General features: G+C 53.9%; 1 protein-coding gene across 1 annotated transcript; it reads right to left on the reverse strand.

Moving 5' to 3' along the window:
• Positions 1-7,785: 7,785 nt before the first annotated feature.
• On the reverse strand, positions 7,786-12,285 carry FEV (FEV transcription factor, ETS family member). Its single transcript, XM_025442125.2, has 3 exons — positions 12,071-12,285; positions 11,248-11,322; positions 7,786-9,327 (listed from the first exon to the last, which is right to left on the reverse strand). The coding sequence occupies exons 1-3, from the start codon at positions 12,120-12,122 to the stop codon at positions 8,741-8,743; spliced, it is 714 nt and encodes a 237-aa protein (XP_025297910.1). The 5' UTR covers positions 12,123-12,285; the 3' UTR covers positions 7,786-8,740.
• Positions 12,286-15,640: the final 3,355 nt, after the last annotated feature.

Genomic DNA, 15,640 nt, shown 5'->3' on the forward strand with positions numbered 1-15,640 from the left:
CATGCACACATATGTGTGCCAATACCTGTACTAACATCCATGCTTCAACATGGAGTGGAAATATGCTGAGATTTCAGCAAATCTGGGCCTTGCTATTTCCTCACTGTGAGACCTTGAGACCTCCCCGTGCCCCTGTCGTACAGGAATTTAAAAAGCTATTGTAAGTATCAGTGAGATCACGTCTATGGATGTGCTTTGTAAACTGTAAAGTGCAATACATATAAGGTGGTCCTGAGTTTTTGATACATGGTCACAGATGTGGTCATTGCACAGATGTGTATGCAAGGTGTATCCAGAACTTGTCTCTCTGCCTGTGTGTCAAAGGTAGAAAACCAAGGGAAAAGGGTAAGGGTATTGGAAAGTTGATCATAAGAGAGGAGGATGAGGTCCAGAGGTTGCTATCAGACCTCAGACCCTTCCCCACTTTCCCCATTCATTTCCCCATCTAGTGTCACCTCAGATATCTCTGTACTGCAGGATAAAAAAGGACAGCATTCCCTGAAGCCTCCCTGACAACTTCCTGCTGTGTTGCTAAGCAACTTGTCCTCCTATTCCAGAAAAAGGAACCTGATGCTCATGCTCAGGGTCTGGGCTTCCAGCCTCCTTTAGCTATTTCCCCCTCCCCTAGTCTCACAGAAATTTAAGGAAGGAGCTGCTCTGACTCACGGAAGGAGACTTGGGGTAGGTAGAGTTGGAGGATTAGACTGGTGGGAGATGGTTTGAGTTCACAGGACAGGTCTCTGTTCTGAGCTGGTTGATGCTGGGAGAATAATACTTAGGAAGCAGCCCTCTGCACTTTACTCTTTAGGCATATGCTCTGTCCTTGAGCAAACCAACAAGGTGGGTATAATCAGCATCTCCATTCTACAGATTAGGTCACTGAGGCTCAGAGAGAGTAAGTACCCTTCTTGGTTCCAAGGAGAGTAGGCAAAAGCTGGGTTTGTAGGCAAAAGCTGTATACTTGGGCTCCTTCTACTCTATCATGTCATTTGAGATCAATTCAAGTGTCACAGTTGGCCACAAGACTTCTGATAGGCATTTCTCACTCTATTTGTCTGGAACCCATGGTGAAAGCTGGATTTGGAACCTGTCCTGGGGTTGGGCTGGAGTTTGGGCACAGGTTATAGTCCTGCCACTTCCTGGGCCTCTCAGAATCTTAGAGTCTGCTCATTCTTCCACAAGAGATGATAAAGGAATAAGGGGTGGGGAAAGGAGTGAGCTGGGCTGCTAGGGTTTGAATCACATCTCTACTATTTAGCAGTACTGCGACCCCAAGCAAGATGGTTCTTGCTTAAAGAATGTTCTTTAACATTCTGTGCCTTATTTTTCCTCATCTACAGAATGGGAATAATACTAGAACAACTACAGAGGGTCATAAAGATTAAATGAATGTAGAGCTCTTTAAATATCACTTGGCACATAAGTGTCCAGTAAGTACTAGTCCTTCATTATTTTTAGGAGGCTTTAGTGTATAAAGCTTTTTCACATCCTTAGTGGTTAGAACTCACTGCTTCTGAAATGAGACTGGGTTCGGATTCTGTTCTGCCCTTTTTCACTGTGTGATTTCAGACTTAACCCTTCTATGCGTTAGTTTCCTCATCTATAAAGTGGGGGGAAATAATAATGTCTATTTCAGAGGATTGCTGTAAAGATTCAATGCAGGGGATCCCTGGGTAGCTCAGTGGTTTAGTGCTTGCCTTTGGCCCAGGGCGTGATCCTGGAGTCCCAGGACCTCTGCCTGGGTCTCTGCCTCTCTCTCTGTCTCTCTCTCTGTGTCTCTAATGAATAAATAAATAAAATCTTTAGGAAAAAAAGGGAAAAAAGATTCAATGCAATCTGTATATCAGTTATGGTCATGTTATTTGCTGTAACAAGAAATCCTGCAAATTTCAAGGAATAGTCTAATGCATGTTGATGGTGACTTCTTTTCATGTGGTGTTTTAGGAACCAGAATCCATCCATACGGTATCTCTGCCTCCTCTTAGGAATAGTCCTCCTCCGAATCCAGGTGGCAGAAAGGGAATAAGAGAGTAAGGAGAAGGCACATTTCTAAGTGCTCAAGCCTGCAAGCAACACACACTATCATTTCCATTCATATTCTGTTGGCAGAAACAAGTCACATGGCTCCCACCAAAATACAAGGAGAGTTGAAAAATTAGTTCCTGGCTGGGCAATCACTTCCCAATGATAACTCTGCTATGTAAAGTAAGGAGCATGCATCTTGGAGTGTGGGGGTTGGGGAAAGAGCTAGCTGTGTTGGCTACATTGAGAGAAATAATATTAGGATATTATTTGGGTAGTAGTAAGTGTGAAAAGTAGGTTAGGTGCTATTGCTAGTATTATTCTTTTAAATGTTTATGTATTTATTTTAGAGACAGCAAGAGCAGGGGGAAGGGTAGAGGGAGAGAGAGAGAATCTCAAGCAGACTCCACACTGAATGCAGAGCCCAAAGTGGGGCTCGATCTCATGACCCTGAGATTGTGACCTGAGCCAAAATCGAGAGTCAGACACTTAAACGACTGAGCCACCCGGACGCTCCATATTGTTAACATTATTCTTATTTAATCTACACAATGACCATGAGAAGTAAGCATTACTATTGTCCACATTTCAGAAGGTAAAACAAAGTCTCCAAATGGTATAGACATATTTCCAAAGTCACAAGGCTGGTAACTAGCTAAGATCCTATAATTCTAGATTCAGTATTACCCCAAGAAGAAATGGAAGATCCATTGGGTATAGGAGGCTGCCCCATGTGACAGCAGTGTGGCCCCATCACCAGTCAAGAGGCCAGTTCTTGGTGAAGCTCAGCAGCTGGGTCTAGGACAAGGTCTGGACTGGCCTAGAAAAGTAGATGTGGCCACTCAAGTTCCTCCTGGGACAGATGGGAGCATCTGATTGGCATTAGAGGAGGAAGAGGCAATTACTTGCTTTGTTTCAGGTGGTTTTATTGGTCTGCTTAATAATAGAAAATACTGATATATGTACCATGGTACTTATGTAATAATTTAATCCTTCAGCCCAATAAGGTAGATTCTGTTATTATCAAATCCATCTTGCAGATAGGGTCATTGAGGGACAAAGTAGAGCAGTAAAGTGCTTGAGGTCACACAGCTGGTAAGGGACAGAGCCAGCACCCAAGCCCGGGAAGTCCAGCCCCAAAGCCCTTGCTCCTACCTCCACCCCCATACTATGTTGCCTTCGTCTACAAAGAAAGGAAAGAAAGAAACAGCAGGCAGGATCCAGTGAGAGAATTCTCAGAAATAGAGAAAGTAACAGTCAATGGGACAGTGGGTCACTTGTCTCCTCATATGAAACCCACCGTTCCAAGACAGAGGAGAGTCAGGGAGAAATACCACTGACAAAACTGAGGTAGGAAATGCCACCAAAGTCAAGGTGCAGTCAGACCCCCCAGCCCCACCCCAGAGTACAGTGATCTACTCCAGCTTGTAGGAGCACAGGTAGGAAGGTGAAGTCTTCCAAAAGACAAGGGGGTAACACTACAGTTTCTGATTTGTTCTTTATCAGATGGAGGCCCTAACCAAGGACACTCATAAGACAAGTCATCAATCTGCCTTCATAACCAACCACCTTCTGCTATGACAACTAGACAAGACTGTACCTGCAATGGGCACGCAGCAGGTCACAGCCACATGAAGAAGAGGCTCTCCAGGAGGGCCCAGCAGGAACGGATCTGCTGTGATGCTGAGGATGTGAGCTGGGTGGGGGCGGGGGCGGGGGATGGCGGGCGTCACAGGCTCGGCCAGCCACCTGACTTCTCTGAGCCTGAGCTTCCTCATCTGAACGTGGTGGTAACCATCCCCACCTGGCAAGGCTGTGGCCCCATCAAATGAGATATCACATGAAAAGTATTAGCATAGGGCAGAGCCTGGCAGAGTCAGGTTTAATGAAAGGGTAAGGCTCATTTTTATTATCGGCAGGTCTACTTGATATGAGTTATAGACAGGTTGAGGAACAAGCTGAAATTAAATGCATTTTAAAGACAGGTTGAAAAAAGATGAAGGCCAGAAAAGCGGAAAGGTCTGAGAAAATGTACAGCGTAGAAGCCCATTTCAATGTCTATCTATGGTCACCTGAGCTACCATGTGGGCAAGTGCTCTGGTAAGCCTTGGTGCCCTAGGTGGCATCATTGCCCTGTGACTCTGCAGGTATAAGGCCTTGAGGACACAGATGTCTTTGTGCCACATGCTAGTCGGGGTTCTGATTCCATCTTCAAGTGGAGCTTGGTGACATAGAACACACATTAGTGGAGGAGACACAGGTCTGTGTAATCCTGGCAAAGGGTGGGATGGATCCTACAAAAAAAGGTGATCAAGGGCCACTCAGGGCAATGGAGAAATCACTCACCACTGAGAAAAAGCTTAGGAGAGAAATCAGAAGACACATGTGCTAGAACAAGACTAAGACTTTAGCCAAGTCTCTTATCATCTTGGGCCTTGGTTTATTTATCCTTCTAGTGGGTCAAGCAATCCCTGCCCTGTCTTCCTCCCTGGCCTTAGAGGGGACCAACAGAACAATGGATGTGCAAGTGTTTTGTTTTATTGTTGTTTTAAGATTTTATTGCTTTATTTGAGAGAGACATGGGGGGTGTGGGCAGAGGGAGAGGGAGAAGCAGATGAAAGGTCACATAGCAAGTTAGTTGCCATGTTGAGACTGGAATTCCGGTTTTCTGATTCCCAATCCTGTATCGTAGCTTTGAAACTGGCTCTGTGTGTAGGAAAAGACAGAGGGGCAGGGTGGGCTTTAAAGATATAATTTCATAGGTAAGAAGATCCTCTAATCTAATGATACCTCCCCTCCGCTGCCCAAAGGCACCTGAAATCTTGCCTTATTCATAGGACTTCAAGAGTCTCAAGGTTGGGGACACCTGGGAGGCTCAGTGGTTGAGCAGCTGCCCCGCAGGAAGCCTGCTTCTCCCTCTACCTCTCTCTGTGTGTCTCTCATGAATAAATGAACAAAATCTTAAAAAAAAAAAGTCTCAAGGTTGGAGAAGTAACCTTGTCTCCCCCACTTCCGCAAACCCCCAAGGAAGGAGCTGCTGAGTATTGACAGTGTTGCTTCCTTCAATCAAAGTGACAGATCTGTTTTCCTGTAGTTTCCTACCACATGTCCCAACACTGCCCTCAATCGTGCACAGCCAGGTCCTTTGCCATGGGCAGCGATGTTGAGTAATCGAGGACAGGTCTTGTGTCCCTTTCCTCAGTGTGATTTCCAGACCACCTCTCATGTTGTGGGTTCTCCAGCTTTCTGTCTTTGCATTTCCTGAGCCCACCACTCTGTATGTTCTCCATTTGGTGTCGTCTCAGAAGTGTTCTCTAACACTGTGTCCAGTATGCTGGGGGCACCATCACTAGAGCAAGTCGTTTCCTACATCTTTGATGCCATAGCTCCGTCACTGCATCCTCAGAGCTCAATGGTTTTTCTGCATCCCACCCATCAGGCTCCCACTTAATATTGTGCTAAGAAGCCACTAATTTGGGACACCTGGGTGGCTCAGCGGTTGAGTATCTCCCTTTGGCTGGGGGGGGTGGGGTACGTCCTTGGGTCCTGGGATCGAGTCCCACATCAGGCTCCCTGCATGGAACCTGCTTCTCCCTCTGCCTGTGTCTCTGCCTCTCTCTCTCTGTGTCTCTCATGAATAAATCAATAATTTTTTTTAAAAAAAGAAGCCACTAATTTATACACAGGCTTTCCTGAACCACTGCCTTGCCACATCTCGCACTCTGACCTCCTGTCCTTTCATTTAATGATTTAAGAGCAGGGCCTCACACTCCGTGCTGGAAAATTTCACCTTGTTAGATTTAGCCCTCAATTCTTAGCTTTTTGGATCCTGGTTCTGTCTCTCCGGTGAATCTGTTATCCCTCCCAGCTTCCTGCCCCCTGTAAGGAGGTCCTTTGTACCTCCCTCCAACACACGAAGGCCCTCACAATGTGGGGATGATCCCTTAGAATACATGAGCCCGCCCTTCCACCATGTGAGGTCTATAGGGCATGGTGATATGAACATGCTCACCCCCGAACATTAGGTGACTAAAGTAGGGTACCATTAAATTCTAAAAGGCATAGTGAAAAGAAAAGAGATGATGGCAGAGAGATATGAATAGTGATCTCTGTGTAATGGGGCTGTAGGTGGTTTTCCCCCAGCTTCGTTACACTCTTCATCCAACTCATATTTAATGAAGGCCTTATGTGTGTACTTTCCTTTTTTTAAAAGATTTTATTTATTTATTCATGAGAGACACAGAGAGAGAGAAGCTGAGACACAGGCAGAGGGAGAAGCAGGCCCCATGCAGGGAGCCTGTCGTGGGACTCGATCCCAGGTTTCCAGGACCACGCCCTGAGTTGAAGCTTGCGCCAAACCGCTGAGCCACCAGGGCTGCCCATGCCTGTATTTTCCATTTTCTTTTTCTATTTTTAAATTATTATTTATTATTTTTTTTTACTGGAGTTCAATTTGCCAATACATAGCATAACACCCAGTGCTCATCCCATCAAGTGCCCCCCTCAGTGCCCATCACCCAGTCACCCCATTCCCCCCACCTCCCTTTCCACCACCCCTTGTTCGTTTCCCAGAGTTAGGAGTCTCTCATGTTCTGTCTCCCTCTCTGATATTTCCCACTCATTTTCTCTCCTTTCCCCTTTATTCCCTTTCACTATTTTTTATATTCCCTAAATGAATGAGACCATATAATGTTTGTCCTTCTGTATTTTCCATTTTCTATGCTATTTCTGTGTCATTTGGAAAACCAGGAAAAAATTAAGTGAAAATAAAATGAAAAAGAATAAAGACTCTTTCCCTGGGTGGACCTTGATGACTTCAACAGCACTCTTGGGGAAAAGCATCCCAACCCTCCCTGCACTTAATTGTGCTGCCTTCCACCTGCATGTCCCCTTCTGGCCCACAGGACACAGTGGAATCTTGTCAGCCTCCTGCGGGAGCCCAGGGTGGTCTCTCCTCAACCTACAGGAACCTTGGGAAAGAAGCACCAAGACCATGGGGAAGGGGATTGCCTTGGTGTGCAGCCCAAAGTTGCCGCATTCCCTTCACGCACCTGCCCAGGTGTTGGTCCATCTAGGGGAATGCATTTAAGGCAGTTTTCCTGCCAACAGCTGTTGTAAAAGGCACCAAGAGAGCATAAAGGCCAGGGTTGCAGTGGGCACAAGATTCAGAAGGGCCTCCAGGTTGTAAGGAAAAAGGCGGGCCATTAAGCATCTGCCTTCAGCCCAGGTCATGATCCCAGGGTCCTGGGATGGAGTAGAGCTCCCGATTTGTCCCTCTCCCTCTGCCCTTGCCCCCTATTCGTGTTTTTTCTCTCTCTCTCAAATAAATAAAATCTTTACAAAGGGGGGGGCAGCCAGAATGACCCATTTGAGCCACTTCCAGGACTTCCTGAAGGAGGCAGAGCTAGGGTGCCCCTTTGCCCTCCTCTCTGAAGGCCAAAGGAAGCCTAGAAGCGTCGGGGTCCTCCCCGCCTCGGGCGGGTGAGACACCTGAGGTTCCTTCGGGCTCAGTCCGGGGATTAGCGGCAAAACCCGGCCCTGGTTTACCCTCATCCGACCAGCAGAGGGCGCGCGCCACCCGCGAGAAGGAGGGTCCCGCCGCAAGCCCCCGCCGAGAGCGCGCGCGGGGAAAGGGGGGGGGCAGCCAAAATCAGGAGGCAGATCTACAGAAGAGATAGCGTTGGAGATGGGGGGGGGGGCGTTTTGTAAATGAAGGGGAGAGAAAGTCAAAGTGAGGGTAGGCTGGGGAGGGGCGGTGGGGAAGGAAAGGAACTGGAGACAGGAAAGGTTGAGATGGTGTGCAGAGGAGACCGGCTGGGATGGGGGGTGAGACGGGGTGGCGAGAAGGGACAGGTGGAAGGCAGAGTGAGGCAGGTTGGGGTGGACTACCCTGGGGTCCATCAGGTGGGGCGGCTGCAGCAGGGCGGCCTCCCTCCCGGGGTGAGCCCACCCATCAGGGGCTCCTCTGCCCGCCCCCAGCACCCGAGCCTGCTTTGCCCTCATTCTCTTCCTGGTAAGGCCTTCCCGCTCAGGCCTGAGTTGGGCATCTCCACCCCCCTCCCCCGGAATAAAGGTTCTGGTGCATCAAAGAACTCAGAGAGGAGGCAGTAGGGAGCTCCGGAGCTTTAATGGGTCTGGAAGGGAAGAGAAACACACCAGGCCATCCAGAGAGAGAGACAGAGGCGGGAGGAAGGGGGGCCAGAAGCTACCCAGAGGAGTCACAGGGGGCAGCGGCCCTCACCAAGCCCGGAGAAGCCCAGAGGTCAAGGACTGTGTGAGGCTTCTATCACTCCAGGACGGGGCAGCTCAGTGGGGGAAAGAAAAAATGAGAAAAGATTTGGAATTCGGAAAAGAGGGGTCCTAACGGAGAGGGCTTCCAGGAGCCAGGCACAAGACAGGTGGAGGACAGGGAGAGACAGGGGAGGTCCGGGAACCCCGTCGGGGCTCTGGGGCCTAGAAGGTGGAGTTAAGGAAAGCGGGGAGGAGGCCACAGTCACTCTCCCCTGGGGGTTGAGGGTGATGCAGGGTGGGAGGAGGGGTGGGGGGTGCAGGGGCAAATCCAGTGCTGAAAGAAGACCGCGGAGGCTTCCTGCCCCTTCCCCGGGGCTGGGCGCGGGCGCGGCGAGGGAGTAAAATCTGAGAGCAAAGGAGCGGTGGGGGGGCTCCGGGCCCTTTCCCCGGGTGTGGATGGGACGGCGCGCGGCTCCGGGCGCCCCGGCTAGTGGTAGTGGCCCCCCAAGTGCGAGGCGGCGGCCACCGCCCCGAAGGGCCCGGGCGGGGGCTGCAAGCCGGGGCTGGGGTAGAGTGCGGCGGTGGCGGCGGCCGTGGCGGCGGGGCCCGGGCCCGGCCAGTAGGAGAAGCCGGCGGGCGCGACGCCGGCCGACGCGGCCATCAGGTTGAGTTTGGAGAGGCCGGGGAAGGGCAGCGGGGCCAGGCCGGCCGGCAGCTTGTAGAGCGCGCCGTCCTGGGCGGCGGCGGCGGCGGCGGCGGCGGCGGCCGCGGCGTGGGCGTGCGCGGGGGGCGGCTGGCAGGCCTGCGCCAGGCCCTGGAAGTCGAAGCGGTAGGCGTAGCGCTTGCCGTGCACCTTGCTCATGATGTTCTTGTCGTAGTAGTAGCGCAGCGCGCGGCTCAGCTTGTCGTAGTTCATGTTGGGCTTGCTCTTGCGCTCGCCCCAGCGCCGCGCCACCTCGTCGGGGTCCGTGAGCTTGAACTCGCCGTGGCCGCCCTCCCACGCGATGCAGCCGGCGTTGGCGCGGTCGGCCAGCAGCTCCAGCAGAAACTGCCACAGCTGGATCTGCCCGCTGCCTGTGGGGAGGGGGCGGTCAGCCACGGGCGGGGCGGGGCGGGGCGGGGCGGGGAAGGGGCGAGGCGGCGGGGGCGCGGCGGCCGGCCGGCGGGGGAGGGGGCCGCTCCGCGCAGCGGCCCTGAGCCCGTCCCGGGCTTTTGCACAATGGAAACCGGGTTTGCCTCCTGGGAGGACGCAGCCCCGAGGGCTCCAGGCTTGGTGAGAATTGGGGAGGAGGCGGCGGCTGCGCGCACAAGGCCCGCGGCTTTCAGGAGCCGGCGAGGGCCGGATATCGCGCCCCTACTGCCACCTGGGCCCTGCGCCCTTCTTCGCAGCAGAGGGGAGCCTGCACCGCCGCACGGGGTGGTCTGCGCAGGTGCCTCGACTGCCACATCCCAGCTGGACCATGTCTGCAAGTCCAGAGGGAAGAGGCAGGGGTGCAGCGGGACCACCGCCGCCGCTCGACAGGGCCTAGCGGTCAAAGGCCTACGGTTGGACTGGCGCCGCCTGAGGTGAAGAGGTGGAGGCTGGCTTTTTGGAGGTACTAGTCAGACAGGAATGGGGGGCAGTGACCTCCAAAGCTTGCGAGGAATGTCAGACTCTGAAGGCTCCCCACCCTCGCCAGGGTCCGGGGTGCAGAGCGCTGCGCTGGCGCTCACTCGCGTTCAGCCCCGTTTTTCGAAATAGGCGGGATTCTCGGCTTGGGAAGGTGTCATACTTTGGGGTGTGATGCACGGCTCTGAGGAGAGGACATAAGACCGGGAAGTGGGAAGTCGCTGTGCTTGGCTCCCTGCCTCCTTCCATCTTTGGCCATCTCTGGGCTCTTCGGGCTGCATTCAGGATGGCTGGTAGCAGCAAGTAGGATTTTCCCGGCTATGCAGGTGATTAGAGGGCTGCCAAAGAATTTTCATGCCCCTACTTTCAAGCCTCAATCAGACAAGGGAAGAAAAATCTTGGTACAATTACTTCCCCTCTTTAAGGGGAGGGCAAAAAAAAAAAAAAGATTTTTCCTTGAAATAATCTGATTATTAAAACAATAATAATCTGATTATCGGTTCAAATCAGGCCTGATGGAGCCTCTCCTTTCTCAACCACTGGCTCTGAATCCAGACGCTGCCCTTCACCATCATTTCAACCCCAATCCCTCCACACCAGCTCAGCAAAAAGCTGCCTGACTCCAGGTCAGGAGCTCCAGGTCAGGAACAAAGGAAGGTTTGGGTTAAAATGTGCAGCTGGCACTGCCGCAGACCCACATCAGAGGCTTGGAAACCCATTTTTGTTGGGAGTCATGTCCCCTTCTGGATAAAGCAGTTGCCAACCTTGTCTTTGAGGTTACTGTAACTTGGTGAGATCTAGGATACTGACTGGTGGGGCGGTAGGGGCTGCAGGGAGGCTTTGCCTGGAGGGCCAGCCAGGCTCTGAGACCAGCAAGGCAAAGCGGAGAGTAATTTAGCAACTTGGAGAGCCCGGTGGGGGAACCTGAGAATCAACAGCAATGGCCCAGCCAACTTGACTCCCAGAGCCCTGCGGGCCTGAGCCAGTGAGGCAGGTAGGTAGGTGCTCACTCGGTTCGGGTGGTGAGAAGGACTGGAGTGGCCAGGGAGTAAACATCTGGGTCCCCTTGCCCAGAGGTGCTCGGCTTTGTGCTCCTGCTACCAAGAGGGAAAGGACGCCAAGCATCTGGGTCCTGGCCTGGAAGGGGATAAGGACCAAGGGCCAGGATCCTCTCCCTCTGCCCGGGGCCTGCAGGTCCAGCTCTGGGACTGGGAATCTGCTGGAGCCAAAGGCCAAGTGAATGCCTCCTTCCCTCAGCCTCCCACAGCCATGTCTGGACCCTTCCTTTCCAGGGCCGTGCAGTGCACATCGCTTCCACCCTCTGTTCGGCCCCTCCTTCTGGGGTGGGTGCCCCGGCCTTCTCCCGCGCCCGCGGGCCAACTCACCTTTCTGCACCGCCGGGCTCAGCGGCCCCCACCCCGGGCTCTTCCCTTCCTTGAAGAGACCGTCTCCGACGGGATCTGTAAGATGCAGCAGGAGAAAACACTCAGGACCCGAGCGGAGGTTGTGGGCTTGACCGAAAGGGCTCCGGGCCAAGGCTCGGGGGCGGAGGGGTTGGGGGTTGGTTCCTGGGTGCGAAGCTGGGGGCTTGAGCCGCCGGCTCCTCCTCCGCGAGCCTGGCCCGGGCGCGCGCCGCGCGGAGCCCCTCCATAACGCCCAAGTCAGGAAACGCGTCCAGGAAAAAGGAAATCCGCTTTCCGAACGGGCCGGCGGGAGCCTTATAAAGCCGAGCAGGGAGTGCGCCGGCGGAGCGGGAGCGCCCGGAGCCCATCGCAGAAGACAGGAGGGCGCCTGGAAGGCTGGGCTGGTGGGAACGCTCGGAGCACGGAGGTGAGGAGCCACGAGGGCGCAGGGGCGACGCTCAGCTGACCACAGCCTCCCGACGCTGAACGCACACGGAGTCGGTCCCCGGCCACACCGAAGACCCCTGCTCCCCCTACCAGGCTCTCCAAGCCCCTCGGCTCGCGCCCTCGGCCTCCCAGATTCCCAATCTGCTCACTTCGAGTCCTTAGACCTCACACTAAAACCCCAAAGCTCTCCATCTGCCTTTAAGGTCCCCCGATGCCCTAGATTGCTCAGTCCTCCCGGCAATCCTAGTCTCTGGACCACGTCCGGTTCCCTTGGACCCCAGTAACCCCTTCCCATGCCCGAACCCAAACTTCCGGCCCCGGGTCCTGGTGCCTCCAGCCCCCGGCTGGTCCCTGGTACCTGGCAGGTACATGTTGATCAGCAGGGGCTGGGAGGCGCCGCTCTGTCTCATCGCCGCCAGGGACTGGGTGGTGGGAGGTGTGTGTGGGGGGGTGATGAGAGAGGGGGGACGCGTCAGGCTTTGCGCTCCGGGGCACCGATCCCCGCCCGAGGCAACCGCGGGTGACAAGGAGAAGAAGACGGCGCGGGTCCGGCAGGGCCTGGCGGGAGGGGGCTGCCCGGGTGTGGCGGGGGATGGAGGGGGTCCTGGAGCGATGCTCCCAGCTACCAGGCTGCCTGGAACCCTCCGGCCCCCCGCGCGGGCAGGGGCCGCAATTTCCGTTTTAATTAAAGCGCTGCTGCCTCGGCCCCCCGGACCCCGCCCCCGCCCCTCTTATCGCCCCATCGCAATAAAGTCTCCAACGCGCAGCGCCGCAGCCAAGCGCACCCAGCAGCCCCCAGCGCCCCGCAACCCGGGAGACGCGCGGGGGATGGGCCTGGGCCTCCCGCTCTGATAGGGGTCGGGAGCGCATTGCTTTTCCGCCTCCGTGACTCTCAGCAAACAGCGACGGGGCAGGGTACCCGGCCCCACCTCGGACCCCCGGGGCCACAGCCCCTCCTTTCGCCCATTCCCGCCCCCATCACGGCTCCACTCTCCTCCCCCTTCCTCCCCCCACCCCCACCCGGGTTCCCGTCTCCAGGCTGCGTTATCTGCATCTTCACTTTTAAATTTCCGCTTCCCTCCCTCTCGCCTGTCGCTCCGCTCCGGGCCGGGCAGCAGTTGCTCCCTTTATCACCGCCCCCTCCTCCTCCCTGGGCCTTCTCCCTCCTCCTCCTCTCCTGCTCTCTGCTCTTCCCTAGAGACCCGATCTCCTTCCCTGTCTCCCTCTTGTTTTGGCCTGTTTCTTGCCTTTCCAGGGCTCCCAGGCCTCTGGGCCAGCTCCAGGTTGTCCCCCTACAACTTCTAGCGGTTGCCCCTCCTCCTTCTTTCTAGATCTTTCTTCCTCTTCTAGTCTGTTCAATGCCACCCCTCCTTCCTGTCTCTATTCTCTCTCTCTCTCTGTCTTCTCTCCATCCCCTCCATTTTTCCTTCATCTGTTCCTAATCTGTGGCATACAATAGGCTCATGAGCCCCCTTCCGATTGCCCCCAAAAGTATTCCTCTTCCAACCTTCCCACCCTCTGTCATCCCAGCCTACCACCCACCCTCTCAACTACTCCCATCCTGGTTATCCCTGAACCAGACTGCATTTGGCACCTCGCTCTAGCGGGAGTAGAAGGGTTGAAACAGGGTTGTGGCTGTATAAGGCAGCCAACCAAGGGAGGGTGTGGAGACTGAAATCCCTTCCAAAGACACTGATTGTGTATTAGCAAAGCTGATGTGGTTCCCAGGTGGCCTGGAGTCTCTGAGTACCTGTGGGGCTTCCTGGCTCAAGAGAGGCTAGCTAAGGAGGGATGCTAGCTGAAGATGAGGCTCTGAGCTTAGGAGCCTACCTGCAGCCATGCAGTACCTGGTGGCTACTGTCAGAATTGGTAATCTCAAGGCCTTTCTCTCCCACTGCCTGTGCCCCAGGAGATGAGGTGGCCTGGACTCCAGGGCACACAGATTGGAGGGAGCAAGATTCCTGCAGGATCCACAATCCTGGGGTACCCAACTGAGGATGACTGGAAAGTCCAACTTGGCAAATTCCACAAGGCCCCTGTTCATTCCTCATTTGCTGTAACTGCTAGAGTGTTCATCTTTGCTGATGGAGGGTGCAAAAGTCAGAAGGAACAAAGGTGAGGGAGGCAGAGTCTGGGGGGGAACTGGGGGATCCTGGGACCCCAGGATCCTAAAGGAAGATATCAATGAGGAATCTGGGGAGAGCAAAGATGAGAGATTAGGATACTCCCTGGGGACCAAACCCAGGGCATCACAGGAGGGGAGGACCTTGGGGATGGCATTGAGGTCTCAATCTCTTTCCTTCATGCCTTCTTATTTCTTTCTCAGGTAGAAAACGAGGAGCAGGAGGTCAGAGCTGAGAGAGTGGGGAGGCAGTGGGGTTCATTCCATGCTGTCAGCAGAAGGCTGAGACAGACAGAAGGGAGAGGTGCTCAGAGTTGGGAGTCTACCCAGATATCCCAGCTCCAGACTAGTGCGGGATGAACAGCTCAGACTGTGTATCTCTGCTTCACTGAGGACTCAGGTGCTGAAGGGGTAAGTGAGCTCTGGAAAGAGCTGGAAAGAGTTTGAGAAATGCTCCCCACATCCTACTGCCCCTTGATCTTGGCTGTGCCAAAAGGAAATGACCTCCTTCATCCCCTTTGGCCTTGGCTGAGTACAGCCAATGATTGGGTGGCAGGCAGTTTCTCCTCCACCATCCTAACACCTGACTGGGTGCTAGTCCCACAGGGTTCTGCTGACCATCAACCTGCCTAGAATGGAAGGAGGTTGGAAAGGTGAAAATGCTCAGTCTCAGCCTGGCCTTGGCAACCCTTACTGCTTAGGTGCCAGTGTGGGGAATAGAGTTGGACCCCCAGGTCCAAGAAGACCTAGAAGGTTCTTGTTGACAAAGGCTGCAGCAAATATTAGCTCTCTCAACTCCCTAGTTATCCAGATGGGGACACTAAGACCTAGAGACAGGGAGTATCCTATTCAAGTTCCCACTGCCAGTTCCTGCATCCTTCTGACTCTTCCCAGCAGCCACAGACTCTCCTTGACTCTTTTGGGGACCACAGAGATTTGGAGCTATGCTGAGGCCTGAGCCTTTTAGCCACAGCTCAGGTTAGCCTCCCCTGAACAGCCTGGATTTGGGGTCAGGAGCCCTGTATTCAAGTCCTGGCTTCATCACCAATAAAGTAGATGACCTTATCAAGGCTTATCTTTCTCAGACAGCCCAGCTCCTTTCTTCATTGATGAGATGGACAAAATATGGTAGGTATTAGGAGAACCAAATGCAACAGGGGCGTGGACTCTAGAACCTATCAAGGTGGAAAGCAGGATTCATACCCTACCCAGAATTCTGTCCCTTGTTCCCCCAATACTACCCTGGGATCCATAGATGGGAGAGGGCAGTGCAGGGGAATGAGGACCTTACTTTGACTGCCCCAGTACTTTTCCATAACACCACAAGCATTTTCAGTGGTTTCTCCTGGAATCCTCACAACCCTGTGAGACAGACAAGACAGGGATCAGTAGCCTTACTTTGCAAGTGAGGCAAGGTAGGCTTAAGGATGCTATATGACTGGGTCCCAGGTGTTCTGACTTCTGGTCTGGGGCTCTTCCCAAGGGAGCAGATGCCTGACTTTGCACAAGTGGGCCCTTGGGAATGGCTCAGGGCCATGTCTGACTGTTCTCCAATATTGCCCTACCTCCTTTGGGCTTGGGCGATGATCTGGGCCAGTCCTCCCCATTGATAGTCTCACTGGGGGCTTAAGAACACAAGCATCCCTGAATGACAGAATGGGGAGTCTCAAGGCTCTTGAAGACCCTGCATATGTGGGATTGAGAGTATCATTAGCTGGGCCAAAGAGGGAACTAGGTAGAAACTGCATTGTGCCAGGGGCTCTGGTAGCTGAGTCTGCTATGACTCAGCCCTAGCATGGCTGTAGG

This window comes from Canis lupus, chromosome 37 (genome assembly GCF_003254725.2).
Source record: "Canis lupus dingo isolate Sandy chromosome 37, ASM325472v2, whole genome shotgun sequence".
Lineage (NCBI taxonomy): Eukaryota > Metazoa > Chordata > Mammalia > Carnivora > Canidae > Canis > Canis lupus.